This window comes from Hippopotamus amphibius, chromosome 13 (assembly GCF_030028045.1).
Source record: "Hippopotamus amphibius kiboko isolate mHipAmp2 chromosome 13, mHipAmp2.hap2, whole genome shotgun sequence".
Lineage (NCBI taxonomy): Eukaryota > Metazoa > Chordata > Mammalia > Artiodactyla > Hippopotamidae > Hippopotamus > Hippopotamus amphibius.
The window spans coordinates 8,501,093-8,517,970 of record NC_080198.1 but is presented as its reverse complement, the minus strand read 5'-3'; the positions used below and the strand labels follow the sequence as shown (position 1 = coordinate 8,517,970).

Here is a 16,878-nt window from a genome sequence, read left to right as displayed (position 1 = left end):
GTGCCCCTGACAAAGAAAAGCAACAGAGGAGACAGAAGGCCACTTGAATGTTTATCAGGAACTGACATAACAGTAACAGCAAACGCTATTGATTCCTAAGCGCCAGTGTTACATAATCCTCAGAACCCCTCAATGGATATTCATAGAGAACAGTTAAGTAAACTAAAGCACAGAGGGGTTAACCAGCCTGTCCAAGGTCACACAGTAAGTGGCAGAGCAGGGATTCTGACTCCCAGTCTGGTTCCAGAGTCTCGTTTATTACCACATCTCTCATAGACATGCTTCACACACAGAGAGAAGATATAGCGCAAAGAGTACAAATTCAGCCCTCTTTTAATTTCTAAATCATTTGTTTCTCTATTTTCTTCACCTCCACTACATTTTATCTGTGTGTGTGTGTGTGTGCACGTGTGTGTGCATGCATGCGTGTGTCCTTTCCTCCTTTGCTCATTTCTACCTCCTCCTACAAAGAAATTGCAGAAACTCAGTGCCCTCCCCTAGGCCAGGTTCCCCTCTACAGTGTTCTTCACCCCCGCCCCCCAATTCCTCACTAGTATCTTCCCTTGTACCACTAGACCCTCCAGGGAACCCATCCTGTGTCCTGTGTGCTAGAGTATCGGAAAAAAAAAAAAAAACTCAAGGTCTAGCTTAAAAGTCTGGAGCTTTGGCCAACAGAGAGCTTTCCAACATGCTGTGGGGGAGGGATGTTTTCCTAATTCAGAGACACACAGGACGGACATACCCCCGCCCATTTGCATCCCGCTAGCAGCACACAAGCTGTCTCCTTTTTACGGTCCATTCTAAAACGCCTCCTCCTGTGGCCAGCAATTGCCCACACTCATTCCATAACTACCCAAGGGCTGGGATACATTTATTGCCCTCATTTCCATTTCTTCTGCCTGCAGAGAAAATAATACTTCTCAGAATATGAATGAGGGTCTGTAAATTGACCATTACAATCCAATACCATTTCCCGCAAAAGAGAACTAATATTTAGTACTTTACGTGTCAACGTCTCAAAGCCTGGGGCATATATTAAGAAGTGGAAAGCGTTTGTGGGCTTTTATGAGAAAGGAAAGATAGGGCACAGACAGAGCTGTGATTGCCTGAGTTTGCTCACAGACTGCTGCTGAGGACACCGAAATAGAATGAAATAAATAGCCCTAGTCCAAGTTGAATTCATAATCAAGTTCATTTGGACACCCTAATCCTGTGGGTTGAATGCTTTTATTTCTATGGTAGGCTCTGTTACAGAAATTGATATTTGGGCTGTATTTACAGGACATCAAAACAGCCCGTTGAAAATTAAGTGAATTCATTCAGACTGATTCCAGTAACACTCAAGCTGCTTAAGTACTGAGCAAGGGAAATCGGGTGCTCAAGGCTTATTGAATTTTCTGGTGGACTTGGGGTTACCTGATAAACTCTCTTTGTTTCATTCCTTACCGCTGAAATTCTTATTTTCAAAAACATATCACATCACTCTGTTTATTTGGTGAAGCTTGCTGGGCATGATTTAATCTTGTTTTGCTCAGATGGGAGTTCTGAAATGGCCTTGGGTTCATTTTTCAGGCTGCTGGTGCTAACTACAGAAAGACGGCTAGTGGGTAAATTTAGAATATTAGCTATCTTCCTGGAATTCTCTTCATTTCTTGCAAATGGATCATTCTTTTCCACCCCTCATTTCAAAATGCTGATTGCTGATTTCTTCTTCCCCCTGTAAAAATGGATGAACTATAGGTGCGCCAATTTGAGTTTTCATTTTGAGATCATCAAAACAATATATAGAAAATACTTCCAAAACTTTGATCTTAGAAACATAATTGAAATCAGAATAATATATTTGCCAGTAGACAGAGACAAAGCACAACCCTTCTGCTGACTGCAGATTTGGAAAGTTAAGGTTGCAGGTTGATGGGAAAATTCTACAGGCAGCGATGGGAGGTCTAGAAACTGCTAGCGTATTTATTTCCCCTGAGAGACCAAAAAGACTCAGACATTCAGCCAAAAGGATTTTCCTATCTTGGATATTTCAATCCATCGCCCCCCTGAATTGGTCTTTAGAGAAGCAACGGATAGATTGTTCAAATGCAGAGATTATAACAAGCTAAAAGGAAACCTGGATTCAAATACAAGGGCCCAAGATAAATCAAATTTTCGTCCCATTGAAAACTGATCTATCCTTGTTTCTGGACATCTGCTGGCAACCTATAGCTCAGCAGGTACAATGGCTCATCACTGACAGGAAGAGAGAGGCCTCAGTGCTGGACAGAAATGAGATTCTGTTTCCAGGTGTGAGCTTTTTCAGAGGCAAGGAGGAAGGAGAAGGGTTTTCAGAACAGTAAATTCTACCCACTATGAACACTTTTCAAAAGCCGCTGCTACATCTTCTCAGTTCCCACTGCCTGGGGCGTCAGAGGGATGCTAGAGCAGGCCAGCTGGAAGGACCTGGCATATCATAAAAGTCATGCTCATTCATTTTCTCCACTCTCCTGCATGATAATATTTCCTTTTTCTAGAATTTTCTAGAAGTAGATGAGCAAGAGCAAAGCCTATTAAAAGAAGGGGCTCACAGTGAACCTGAACCACAGGCTTCAGACATGGACCCTGGAGTCAGACGGCCTGGCTCAGCTGGCTCTGTGGTCTTGGGAGTCATACTTAACCTCTGCGTGCCTCTCTTTCCCCATCTGCAAAATGGGCAGAATGAAAGCACCTTCTCAGACCACTGATGAGATGATGTGTCTGTAGCAGGTGGTGCCACGTCTGGGCACAGCAAGCACTCCACAGATGCTCACCATTACCATCAGTAAGCAAATGATCTGTAGCCATTTCAAATTATCCCCTCATTTTCCAATGTCTCACAGCTCATGAGTCATGTTCAACTTATCCTATACTTGCCCCCCCTTGTCCACTTTTCTCACAATTGACAAAAGAACCTTTAATAGTTAACGGATTGATCATTGTAAGGGAGTGGGAGGTAACAGAAGAGAAGGACCTGGGACAAGGTAACACTAAAAAAAGTAGGAAAGAGCTATCCTACCCCTCTAAGAGACCTCAGACGTGAGAACATGGCATTAATGGAAGGTAGCCAACACAGAGAAAACAATGATTCACTTAGACACCGGGGAGGGGAAAATTGAGACAGTACCCTGTTAGCATACCAGGAGTGGAGCTGGAAATGAAAACGGAAATGAAAAAAGCCAGCGGTCACCCACACAAAAGAGCTGGGGTGGCAACCTGAGAAAGGACCAGTGGCCAAACCAACCGTCTGGACCTCCTGGTTGACAGGTTGGTGTCTACATCTGTTCCAGGAGAAAATATCATAAACAGAAAGTCATGGAGGACTGGTTAATGGCAAGTGATTGCCTTTAGAGCAGCACAGTCTTTGGTGACAGTTTTGCTCACACTGGCGACCTTGGCAGGCGTATACGTAGTTTAGGTTTTCTAACAGGTTAGAAGTTCTGTGAGGGCTAGGGTGACGGATGCCTTATATGTTCGTGTACCCATCACAGCCCTAAAACCTGGAATGAAGGTGGCTCATATTAGGGACCTGGTAAATATTTATTGACTGATTGCTGTTTTACCCCAATGAGACCGGTAGTGGTGCTGGCGGCAATGGTATAACTGCTATGACTGTTTCGGGTGACATCTCCCAGGAAACAGTCGCTATCTCAGAGAATAATAACCGTTTGGAAGAACTTATCAGAGAAAAAAAAAAGAGTGCTATTCTCCTTAACAATGCAACAACCTAGATGTTAAGAATTTTCTGTGTCACTATTACCGAAAACAATGGAATTTCCCAGAAATTAAAATATTTCTTTAGCCAAACTCTATCATCTAGAGCTACATTCTTATTTTCTGAAGTGATATGAGAAATCTACCTTCTAACTGTGCTCCTGTGTTTTCTTTGCAAAAATAGTCTTCTTACACACTGTAACATAGACGTGGAGAGCTTCTCCCCAAGGGCCTAAGGGTTTGCAATAAAGATTGCGTTCAGACTTTAAAACTCTAGTATATAACAGCAAAACCAGCAATTCCAAGTGTCACATCAATTTCATGTTTAAATGACATCCTCTGAAACGGGTTTATCCTCTGAAATGTGGGACACCAGCTGAGTTTAGATATGACCATTTTCCTGAATTCCATTATCTTGTAAAGATGACTGGCTTTCAATGATGATCATTATGATGGCTCAGCGATGGCGGTGACGGCAGTGATGACGGTGGTGATGGTGAAAATAGCATCTTCTTAAAGATCCAGCACTATGCTAAAAAACACATTACATTTGATCCTCCCAACATCATCAGTATCACCATCCTGATTTTGTAAACAACTTAAAGGCAAGGAATCTGAGGCTTAGAGACCTTTCACAAGATCACAACTTACAGAGCAAAACTGGGATTTCAATCCCAGAAGTTGGACATGAGTGTCCTCTTGTTCACCCCAACTTCATATCACCTCCCACGCCACTAAGTGGTATCACCACTTAGGCAATGCCATCTTTCTCATCTTCCGGGGAAGGCAAAGTCTGCATAATTTTCAACATTTTTCCTCAGCCATAGTCTTTTCTCTGAATTTAAAGAATGACCTGTGATCACAACGTCTATTTCAAATCTTCCCTCTGAGCCTAAACAAACACCCATTTCTTTTTCAAAATAGCTGTCCTGCACTGGCTCCCCTGGGGAGAAGGAAGGGGATGCTGAATGGTGGAACATTCCCCGCCACGCTTTGCTGTCAGGGCCCATCACTGCCTACAGGAGTGCTCCTCAGTCCCCTGGAATCTACGTAACCAGGCTTCTAATTCAGTCACTGAGACCTCCTACAGGATTCACTGCCTGCTACAACAAGCTCAACATTCATGGCAATTGGGGTGTGGAATTTCAGGAAAGAAATCAAGGAGTGATGGGTGCTAAACATCAAAAAGTGGTGAGCTGCAGAGATGCTCTCCTTGGAACTTACTGTCCAGCCCTGCCTGGTACAGAGTAGATACTTGGTAAATATTTGGTGAGTGAGAAATATCTATGGCCTCTGATATCAGCCCACCTCTCCTAGTCCTCTCTCTATCTAAACCCAAAGTCTGAAAAAGGTGGGAATATCTGATATGACATCAGATGTATTCCTCAGTCTCCCTAAGTCTTGAGGTCTTTTAGTAAAGTTGGAATAATATTGTTACCTGCCTTGTAGGGCTGGTTGGAAGGATTAAGGGTTTGTGAATGTTAAGTGCTTAGTGGTGTTTCTAGCACATTTTAGGTGTTCAACAAATGCTACTACATTCAGAGCATAAGTTAATGCCTTATCCAGGAACCATATGTTTCTTAACATCTTGGAAAGAAGAACTATCAAGAGAAAAAATACTTTAGTGTCCTATCAACTCAGCAATGTTGATTGTTTCCACAAGGATTCACCCTACTCAGTTTTTAATCAAACTGTATAAATTAGACTACCCTTTGAGATGTAACAGGTTGTTTGGGGTGTTGTGTACATAAAAGCTTCCTGGAAAACATGGAATTTTGAGTGATAAGTGCTACGTCTGTTAGACAACCAACCTGAGTAATATGGACCCAATATTCACGTACATTCATATGTCATAGACACCCGTGGATAGCTTTCCTCTTAGTCTTTTTGATAGAATCAGCTTGACTCCTGATCCAAGTCTCCCCTTTGCTTTATCAATGCAGACACAGCTCAATTCCTAACTGCAAAACTGAAAAGTGAATCGATAGAGGATAACTCGCTGTAGTTAATCTAACTGATATTCTTAGGGCACTTATCAGTTGATATACAATGTATTAAATCAAGATGGATAAAAGCAATATATAAATAGATGCACATTTACAGTCTCCAGCAACTGATTTTGCAAATGAGCTAACAGTGCTACAATGAGCGTCCCTAGAATCAATGATTACCAGCTCCCGTCCTGCACGAGGATGACGTGCACTGTATGTAGGAGTAGCAGCAGCCATTGATTACATGTACGAGTGCGTCTGTGCGGTAAGAAACTGTCATTTTTGCCATAATAGAAGACGCCAAGCCCCAGCTTCCCCCTTTGCCTCCAGCTGACCGATACAAGACTTCAATATCACACTTCTGCAGAGATGAGATACTGGCTAATGACGGCAGTGCAGCCGGATGGAAGTGGAAACATGTTGACAATGACTTGACGGATTCCTTTTCCAGTGAACAGATGAAGTGCACTAGGTGCTCTGACAACTCCTTAAACCTCCTCCAGGATGGCGGTTGGCACCCTCACAGCATCCAAAAATCAAACAACTCATTTAGTTTCATTGTACAGGCAGCCTGACCTTCTGCTTTGGAAGGGACTCTTTCTTCCAAGGGAAAAGCATATGCACACACGATGCGTCACTATTCTGTGTGAGAGATTCTCTACATGCATCCAGGGAGAAGACTAATCTTAGCTACATATACTGAGTAAAATTACACCCAGCCCCATTCTAAGTGTCTTACATACATTAACTCATTCAATCTTCCTAAGGACCTTAGAGATTGATGCTGTTATTATGTCCATTTTCCAGATAAGGAAACTGAGGCACACAGGCAGATAAAGCATCTTGCCCAAGGTCATACAGCTGCCTAGTGGTTATCCTTGTATTTCTTGTATCCTTATATCTCCCCACTCCTCTGCCTTTTACTCTGGTGGATATTTTGATGATCGCTCTTCAATTAGGGTCATCAAGGTACTACACCAGGCCACAGAAATGATTCCAATTCCTTTTTATCTCTTCTTGGAGATACATGACTGGGTCAAGAGTATTACTTCTTGGTGGCAGATATGAGATAAAGGCAGGGCTAGCTCCCAGCAAAGTTGTGAAACATGCATTTCACTTTGGACGTGAAACTTTTCAAATATTCAGAAAAGTGGAAAGAGCAGTGGTATAAACCACCACTGAGATACTCACTGTTAATATTTTACCATGTTTGATTCATGTATATCTATGTGTTTTGCCTTGAACCGTATAAAAGTTGGTTATATCAGATATCAGGAGACGTTACGCCAAAATATTTTAGCTTATCACAAAATGCACACATTCTCCAACTCTGCGTTTCTCTCATTATCACATCTAACCAAGTTCAATGTAATTCTCTAATAGCACTTAACACTCAGTCCCTGGTCTCCTAGCTTCAGTCTCTTTATGCCTCCTGATAAAAGGTAACCCTTCAGCTTCCCCGTCAAATCTCTCCAGACCCAGTGCTTTGAATCCAGCTAAGTGCTCACTTCCGCACACACCAGCTGAATTCTAGTGATGGGAATTCCAGTCTCCTATTAGAATCCATCAAGTTACATCTCACGTGGTCTGATGGAGCGTTCAAAGACAAACAGGCACTGTGGACAGGTCCATTACACAGCCTCGGGGCAAAAAGAACACATTGAAGGAAAAACTGTAAACCAATTTAAAATTAGGAACTTGATAGATATGCCTAGGGATTGTTAAATAATCTTAAACACTTTGACCCTAATATTGAGATTGGCCTTCAATGCCAATCTCAATCCACCCTACACAAAATACAGTAACAGATTTGCAACGTGTGTAAGAAAAGAAGAGGAGAGAAAGCACTTGTATAGAGAACAATGAAGGTGGAGAATATGGAAGGAGTACAGCCAAGCACAGGCTGTGTGGCTGTGATTGGTAATGGGAGCCCAGGGTTAGAGAACCAGGCTCGCTAATATTACACCCCAGCCATGGGCAACTTCCAGGGTACCCCTTCCGTTTCTCCAACAGGAGCCTCTGTCTCTCCTCAGGCCTGGAGTGGGTAGGGGTCTGTTCCATCCACCTTTTATCTGAATACAAAGTCTCTTTTCTCTTCCTTCAACTAATAGTTGTGATAACTCCTGATCATTCTCGTGATCAACAACTCTTCTGTTTCCTCTGATTGGGTGACTAGAAGAATTACCCAATAGCTATGAAGATCAGAGGACTTTCATGCTCCAGGAAACAGACTGGGGCAGGAACACCAGGCTCCTTACCACTCTGCATTTATCTCAGAAAAAAAGGAGAAAATATCCTGGCAGAAAGCATAAAGCCAAAGGGAGAAGTTTTCAGCACGGAGACGTAGTAGGCTCCTTGTCATTTGTTCCAACTAACCTCAAACCAAAGACCTGTCATCTTTCATTCATTTTCTTATATATCTATGTATGTACATATTTTCGGGAATCTGATCTATTAGACCGAGAGCTCCTTGAGGACAGAGGCATGTCTTATTCCCTCTGGATTCCTAGCAACCAATGCTTAACACTTAGTAACTGACATTGGCTTTACATCTGCTGTAAACTGAAGCTTTGCCTGACTTCTACCTAATCCTTCCATCTACCAAAGCCAGGATCCCCAAATATACAGTCCATGAGATATTCCAGCCATCTTTCTTTCTGGACAGGGCTTTAGTTCTCAAGCCCTGTCTCTTGCCCACCAGGTTAAGCTGAGTTGGATGCCAAGAAAGGAAGGAAAGTTAAGGTTTCATTCATCTTTCCTCTGCCTCGGCCAGGAGTCTTCTCTGGTTTCCTCTCCTTTGAACCCATTGGTCCCCTAAGATCTGCAGCCACAAAACAAGAGTCAGCTGAACCAAAGTCAACAGAACTTGACGGCCATGTCACACACAGGCCCTCCCAAATTAAAAAACAAACACACACACACACTCTGGTCTAAAGGACGCTTTCCCATGACAGTGGCCAAAAATGCTTGCCTATAGTCTCATCCCCAAGACAGCGTGGTGGTGTTGAGGGCAGAGGTGGCCCTAGGGGATGCTTCCTGGCTGAGAGCTCCACTGTAGTATCATCTTGGAATTCCACTCACCACAAACACAGTCCTAATCACTCCATCAGCTCCAAGCTGATCCCTCTTCCTGCAACTACCATCCTCTACCTCAGCTCCATTTCCAATCCATCCTTCAGGCTACTGTCGGAACCCTCTCTCCTCCTTTCAAATACTGGTGAAGTTCTCACAGTTCATCCTACCATCCAGAACCTGATGCGCAGCATAAAATACCCTCAGCAATCCGATTACCCTCCCTCGCCAGCTCTTCCAGCATCCTTTCTTCCCTGCACGAGCCCTGCACTCAGTGAACTCCTCCAGGTGGGATGTTCAGCACCTGTGCCCCTGACACCCACGTCCCCAGGAAGGGAAGTGTCTTCGATTCACTGCTTATATCCTCTCCGCTTTGAAACCTCTCCTGAGTGTCTCAGGCAAGATTTTCCACCCTTCCTCAGTGCGCACATTAGTGATGCCACATTCTGCCAGGGCTGGAATTCTCTGTGCACCTTTCTGCTCGCCCTCTTTGTTCCAGCCACCCTGGCCTTTCAGCAGCCAGCCTCACCTCAGGGCTCTGCACTCACTCTGTGATCCAAGTGTCTGCATAGCTTCTCTCTCATCTCCTTCCAAACTCTGCTCAAATGGCATCCCCCTGTGACCCTCAACAACCTTTCTGAGGACAGCAACCTTTCCCCAATCCCCCTCTATTCCCTCTGGCAGCCTTTACCCCGGTGTTCGAGATCGCCTGACATCATCCCCATTATTTGTGGGTTCCCAACTTGCAACTCCCCTACCTGCTAAGGCTGATTTGTAACATGAAAACCAACACTGTGATGTTTTTGCAGTTGTTTGCAGACATATGCAGAACAGGAGCACATCTGTCACTGGACATGCATGTTCTCAGCTCTCATGTGCAAAAAAAAAAAAGTGTTTTTGCAGTCTATTTAATACCTGTGTTTCACATTTTTGTACTTTGGGTGATTTTACACTGAGCAGAGTACTGCAGTGCTGTCTAGTAATCCTTGAGTGCAGGGCGGGTGTGATGTGTCTTCCAGAGAAAAAAAGATGCGTGTTGACATGTTAGATGAGTTTTGTTCATGCATGGGTTGTAGTCCTATTGGTCATGAGTTCCACAGTAATGAATCAACACTAGATGTTAAATAAAGTGTCTTTAAACAGAAACAAACAAACAAAAAGTTATGTATCGACTGGTTGACAAAAATGTCGTGACCAGAGGCTCACAGGAACCTGACTGTATGTTTCCCCTAGGAGCAATGGTTCAGGATTCACTAATTCAGTGTTTGCAGCAACTTCATGGAACACAGCAATTACAAACAACAGGATTGGCTGCATCTACTTTTATTTCTTTTTTTTTTTTTTTTTAACAATCTGCCTTCCTGCAGTAGACCGTAAGAGCCACAAAAGGAGGGACTGCACCTTAGCGTAACATAGCTGTCCTGCCCCTGCCTGTAACAGTGTCTGACGCATAGTAGGTGCTCAGGAAATATGTGCTGAATTACACTGAACCAGGAATTGTTCCAGGATACAGACTATTTTTCCTTACCTTTGTGCCACCAGTTTTCAGCCAAACTACTAGCACAGTGTGAACTCGCAGCAGCAGTTGATGAAATGAATGAAGGGATGGATGGGTGGACTGTGAATCTCCTGCCCCCAAAGAGTTAAGGCCTGGATTTTAGCTCCCGCTCCTCATCTGGGATCACTAACTACTATTCTGCTCCTATTTTATCACTATCGCCTTAATTGTAACATTTTCTTGAGGAAGGGGGCTTGGATGCCTCATTCCGCTGCACGCGTAATCTGCTCCAGAATACTGGCATCCCTCATACACTGAAACTGCAAACACACGGAAGTGTTTCAGTGCCCAGGCAGAGTGCACAAGGAAAAACAGAGACCTGTGATGCAGTAATTCAGCGCACCTTTATTTTCCAAGGCAAAACACATACGGCCACAATCAAATTACCCAGATGTTAGCTTGGCGAAGCTGAAAGATGTTTCAAAACAGAGACTTTGTATATTTGCTTAAGCTGCATATTTGAATAACTGTGTAAACCTGTGCTCGACATTCTACCTCTTAAAGTACCAATTAGATTTTTTAAAGAAACACTGAAATGTTCATTGACTCCTTTCATGGCACAACTGAAAACTGATTTCTCAATTTTAGCTGGGCTATTTTGGCCCTCCTTGGGTGCTAAAGAGGGAAAAAAGAGTGCTGTGGTTTAACTTACAGATGAAACGTGAGGAGAGACAACAACGGTTAGCTTTGTACATAATAGCACCACAGGGACACGGAAGGAAAAAAAAAAAGCAAAGTCCATGAAGTTCCTATGTATTTTTTGTGCTCTATTTCTCCCCTAAGATTCTCCTAGGGCTGACAAGAACTTCAGAGAGCACAATCCCTTCTATAATAACACAGACTAAATGGTACATATATTATTACACATAGTAGTAAATACTGAGCAATGACGTTGCTTTACACATGTCCTAGGCCCTTGGGAGAAAGGTCTCTACCGTCCTGACACTGACGGAGCTAATGCTGGAGACATGAGAATAAGACGTGCAGCCCGGGTGTGTTAAGGACAACACAGGAAAAGTAGAAAGGCCATGAGAGAGGAGCAGGGACACCTGGCTTGACTACAGGGGGTCAGGAAGGGATCCCTGAAGAAAGCGACTTTGGGAAACTATAATCCAACCAAAGAGCAGGAGGTAACCAGTTAAGGAGAGTGCTGAGTCCATGGTACGATTATCTTCAGCTTTTCTAGATATTTCAAAACATGTCCCCCATGTGCTTTTACTAATGTACATTTCCACCAGTGTGGCCTGAGAATTTCCACTTCTTTACACCCTTACCAGTTCACGGCAGCAGAACACTTTTTTATTTTGTAAGCATATGGGCATGAAATACTATCTTCTTATTTTAATTTGTATTTTTCGAATTGATGAGGTTGAAGATTTTTCATTTGTTCTTCATCCACAAATTACCTTTTTATACCTTCATTTTTTAAGTTGTCTTATTTCTTAATTTGTATAAATTTTTAAAATTTTTAAAATATCAATCATTTGTCAGTTAATTATGTAGCAAATCATTTCTCCTGGTCTATAGCTTTGTAACAGCTCTATACTGATGTTGTTTTTCAGACACTAGCATTGTTTGTTATTGGAAACAGAAAGTAGAGTCCATCAGTAAGAAAAGAGTTTAGAGAAACTTCTCCATGTTTATAAAAGAAGGCTCTGTAGTAACTACAGTGACCAAGTCAACATAAATAAATCTTAAAACCATTAAGGTATATGAAAAACAGTTTGCAAATGGATATGGGCAGAATGATATCATTTTTGTATGCATTTAATGAAAAACACAAAGCAATTCCTAACTATAGTTTATGGGCAACAACACAATAGCAGTATGAAACCACATTGGGAAGGAACAGACCCACATCAGAACGATAGCCTTGGCAGGAGAGGATTGGCAGTGGGGATGGGGATGTCTGGGGGGTACGGGGGTGGCTTCCACCTGTCTTACTTCCCCATGGGTGGATGGAGGGGCATGTAGAGCAAAGATGTCAATATGCAAAATTGTTATTTGGGGGTTTGTGATGTATGATATATTATGTTCACCTTCTATAGCTGCTTTACACCAGGGACCATGCTTTACACTCCTACTGTTCCTTAAAACTTATAATTTCATAAAAGAAAAAAATTCTAGCTATTTAACAATAAAAAGCCTATTTCCTTAGCGAGTATTTCACTGCATGACTATTTTGAGCTAAGCAATTCTCTTTCCTAGGCCATAAACTACATTGCTATTCAAATAAATGGAATTATCAGACACCATAGACATTTTATTTACTCATAAAGCCAGAATGTTTTAAAAATAAACATTCTAATATGTTGGTCAGTGCTCTGAAAAGTACAGAAATTGTCATTCTAGGAGTTTGGGGTTTTTGGGCACAAGCCACCTGTTCACCTTGCTTGGCCCCACAATAAACCTTTCTCTGCTCTAAAGAAAGGAAGGAAGGAAGGAAGGAAGGAAGGAGGGAAGGAGGGGGGAAGGAAGGAAGGGAAAAGAAAAACAAAGAAAAAAATAAATTGTCATTCTAGGATCTACACAACTCTGTTAACATTTTGCTACCATGTTTCTAAGCTATTCGATGGGGGGAGAAAAAGAGCATGCACTGGGCCTAATCATCTGTATAGAACTTCGTCATTTAAAAGTACATTTATGCATGATGTTATCAGATGAGAAACGGGGGTATTTCATACATTTGTACCATTAACAACCCACAGGGTGACAATCAGTCTACCTATTTTACAAAGGCTCAGAGAAGTTCAGTGTCACGGGACTGATCTAGGTCACACCTCAAGTAAGTGCTAGAGCTGAATCAGACCCTGGGTCCCTGGGTCAGGTCACCCACATGCAGCATCATCAGCCCTCATTTCAAGGTTCCTGGAGAACACGAGGAGATAATCCACGCCAAGCAACAGTGAGTTCCCGTTATCATCATCTCTCCTAGGTTTTTTTTTAATTACTATAACCTCATCTTGATTATAGTGTAATACAAATGAATGCTCAGATTTGCAGCTCACGGACAATATTTTCTACCTTACTTATTCTTTGGACAAAAACTCTTCCTGAGTAATTGGTGTTTTATGTTTTAAAGTAAACGGTTTAAGGAACTTAAAACATGTTTGGCTTTTTCCACTAGACAGTTACGGTTATACACAAAACAATCTTAGTTAACCATGCAATAGAGGTGGTCTCAGGTATTTAGGTCGGGATAAGCGTCTGTATTTTGTGTTTGTTTTTCTTCCCTTTGTCCTGAGGATAATTACTATGTCGGCATTTGACAAGGCATGCTGTGACTATTTCTTGCAACTGTCAAGCTGTGGTTTTCTAGCTGCAAGACTGTAAATAGGCTTCAGGATAAAAAAAAGAAAAAAACAAAAAAATCCCACAAAACTTTAGAAAGCTTTCCTATGTGTCCTCAAACCAAGCATATCGTCAAAGACAATGAAGGGTGTGGTAACAGTGGGAACCTTCTTAGAAGACCGAGGCACTGATGAAGCCAGGCATTTACCAACTGAGGATGTGCGATGACCACTCTCGTGATCAGATTTTCCAGGAGACCCTCAATTCCGTATGATTATCATATAATAAATATCTAATATATAATACTATATTAACATAATATTTTCCCTCTAATTTCAGTTAATAAATGCAACATGATTGAATAGAGAAATAAGCCTCTATCTTCAAACCAGAATTTGTCAGAAGGAGAGTCTCGATATTTAATCCAGAACCTAAGATCAGTCTTGTTGTATGTTATACGCGTGCATACGTACTTCAGGACCATACCGGCTGCGTTACTCCAACTTCAGATACAAACTCTCTTAGTATGTTATTGTGGCTTCCCCTGCCTCTAAATTCACACATAAATCCCTACTTAAGAGTTCTGGAAGAATTCTTGCTACTAACTTGTGTTAAATGAACAAAAGATTTAGAACCTAAGACCAGTAAGTCATCAGTACATGCTACATAATGGGTATCTTGTGTCCAACAGAAGCTGGTGCAAAACCACAACAATTGAATGAATAAAGACCATGTCACATGACAGCAATTGCATAACTTGGTACTAAGACCTAGAACATAAAGAGGAGACGTACCTTGGGATCTCAGTGTCTTTGTTTCCAGCACGAGGACAGGAAAGGGTCTGATTTGCTTATCAGCTGCTCACCAGTGCCTCCCCTCTTGTCTGCCTATGGTAGGCAACTGACACAACCTGAAAAAAAAAATAAATAAATGAGTGAGTGAGTGAGTGAGTGAGTGTGTGAAGATGAGTCCTGAAATCACTGTTACCAAATAGGAAAAGAATGTAGTCCACATTTAAGGAAAACAAATGCAGCCTGTGCATGCTGAAATTCCTCGCAGATTTAAGTGAGCTTCAAAACTTGATGGCAACAATCCTGCAAATCACCATTTACAACTTACTGATGAGAACACTATAAAAGTCAATCTATAGTAATTTGATTGTGTAAATCAGAACCAGAGAAGGCACTCTGGTTGGTCTAATGTGTAGTCAACCTAAATTAATTCCAATGACCTGGGACAGACCTTTGCCAAGCAAAGGCCATTTATTATCAGAAGGTCTGAGAGAAGATCAGAAAAAGAAATTTACTGCAAAATGGGTGGATCCTTTGAGCTAATTAGAAAGCATGACACCCACTGATAAGTTTACTAACGGAGTGGACCATAAAAGAGGAGGAGATATTTCAGAATAGAGAACCCAGATGGTTAGAGAACTGCTGGGCACAGCTGATTTTAGTGGACAAAATCCCACAAGCAGTAAAAGGAATCCAGGGTGATTTGCATTGCCCCATCTTGACTTGGTACCCAAGTCATCACAGATGTAATTCTGCTTCTGTGTTTGCAAATAGGGTCACTGTCACAACTGATACTTACACATTTTTCTTTCAGGCCCTGCTGCAAAAAAGAAGTATGTCAGTTATAATAACCTGGTTATCTAACCTGTTCCATCCCATGGAACCATGGAGGAGGAAGACCTTCAGTTATTTTGTCACCCAACCTGGCATAGGACTCTTTTGGTCCAGCCCGCCGCCCATCACCGGAGGGGCATCCCTGGCCGGGAGACCAATGGTAGAGGATCCAAGTGTCCTACACAGCTGCTTTATGAAATATTCTTACTTTATCTTGGCTTAATAAGTCACTGGCATCAGCACTGCCAACTCGGCTGCAATTTTGGACCTTCCCTACCAAAGGGAGCGTTGAGACTCGAGTCCCACCCAGGATCTTAAGGGTGAACCATTGTGAGCCTCAGTGGCCGTTTTGGGGCTGCCCTGTCTTTCTACGTCTGTACTTCCCAGGCTGCAAGATTCTGAAATTTTCTGTACAGTTTCTGAGGACTTTTGCACTTTGCCATCCGATGTTGTACCTTGGTTCACTGTTTGTTTTCGAATGCCCTGTTTCCATAGAACCCTATTCTCTCAGATGGCGGGATATTTGGGAAAACTTTAAAACAACATTTTAAAAAGATCTCGGCAGACTATAAAGAAAAATCTATGTACATGACTGTATAATTATGATTCTAGTACTGCTGCACATCATGTTATTTTTTTTTAACAAAAAAAAAGAGATATTTAAAGACCAAAAACTGTGCTGAGAAAGTATACCCCACCTATCCTTGGTATAAGATAGGTCACACGGAAGAAAGGTATTGGCTGAACGGAATAGAGGTCTTGATCTTTGGAATGCATGCCAGTAACGTATTTTGCAGTACACGTTAATCATTTACGTTCGATATTTATATTTGTGTTCTCTTTTGTTACTTCCATTACGATATGGGTATTTTGCAATAATTTTAATAATGATTAAGCTATTTGAAGAAAAGAATATGGATTTTTCACGTCTTGAGGTTTGATTCATGCCCCCCTTTGACTGACCAGTGTGATAAGGACTTTTAAAAAAAAAAAAAGCATGTATGTTTTTTACTGTTTGTAATAAGTACTTTCATTAATTCTGCTGCTCATGTGTCAATTTAGTGGAAGAACACCCTCGCTGAAAACCCCCTCTTTCCGTTCTCTTCCAACTCTGTGATATTGTCCAAGAATGTATCAATAAAATACTTTGGTTAACTTTTTTATTTCCCGCAATAAATATTTTTAGTTGTTTATCCCCTTTTAGTGACAGGTGCTTTCATACAAATTTTAAGTGAGGGAAGAATGCAGACAGCCAAACTTGTTAAAAGGACACGTCTTAGCCCACAACTGAAGCTGCAGCTGATAGATGTATATTAACCCAGAGGTGCTAAATTCGCTCATAGAAAAGCTGTCGCTAAGCCCATGCATTTTGTTTCTTCATAAATGAAGTTCAGATCCGACAACCTCAGACATTTTCTCAGAAAGTTACCTATCGAAAATAGCCAAAGTGCCCAAGGGAAGAGAAAATAGAGAAGAAACATGAGCTTCAATAAGCAGCAGCCTGGAGCAATGCAGTGCAAAGATAAACATTTCTTCAAAAGGTAACCAAAGGAGAAGTAAGAGAACTGTTATACATCATTTGTGTCTATTTTCAAATATGTAGGTT

General features: G+C 41.9%; 1 protein-coding gene across 1 annotated transcript in view; it reads left to right on the top strand.

The window, feature by feature from the left end:
* Positions 1 to 16,469, top strand: part of GRM7 (glutamate metabotropic receptor 7) — an 802,500-nt gene extending 786,031 nt beyond the window's left edge. Inside the window, exon 10 of the mRNA XM_057705555.1 lies at positions 15,253 to 16,469. Coding sequence (XP_057561538.1) covers positions 15,253 to 15,302 — 50 coding nt within the window. The 3' untranslated portion in view covers positions 15,303 to 16,469. The remainder of the gene's footprint in view (positions 1 to 15,252) is intronic.
* The last annotated feature ends 409 nt before the right edge of the window (positions 16,470 to 16,878 follow it).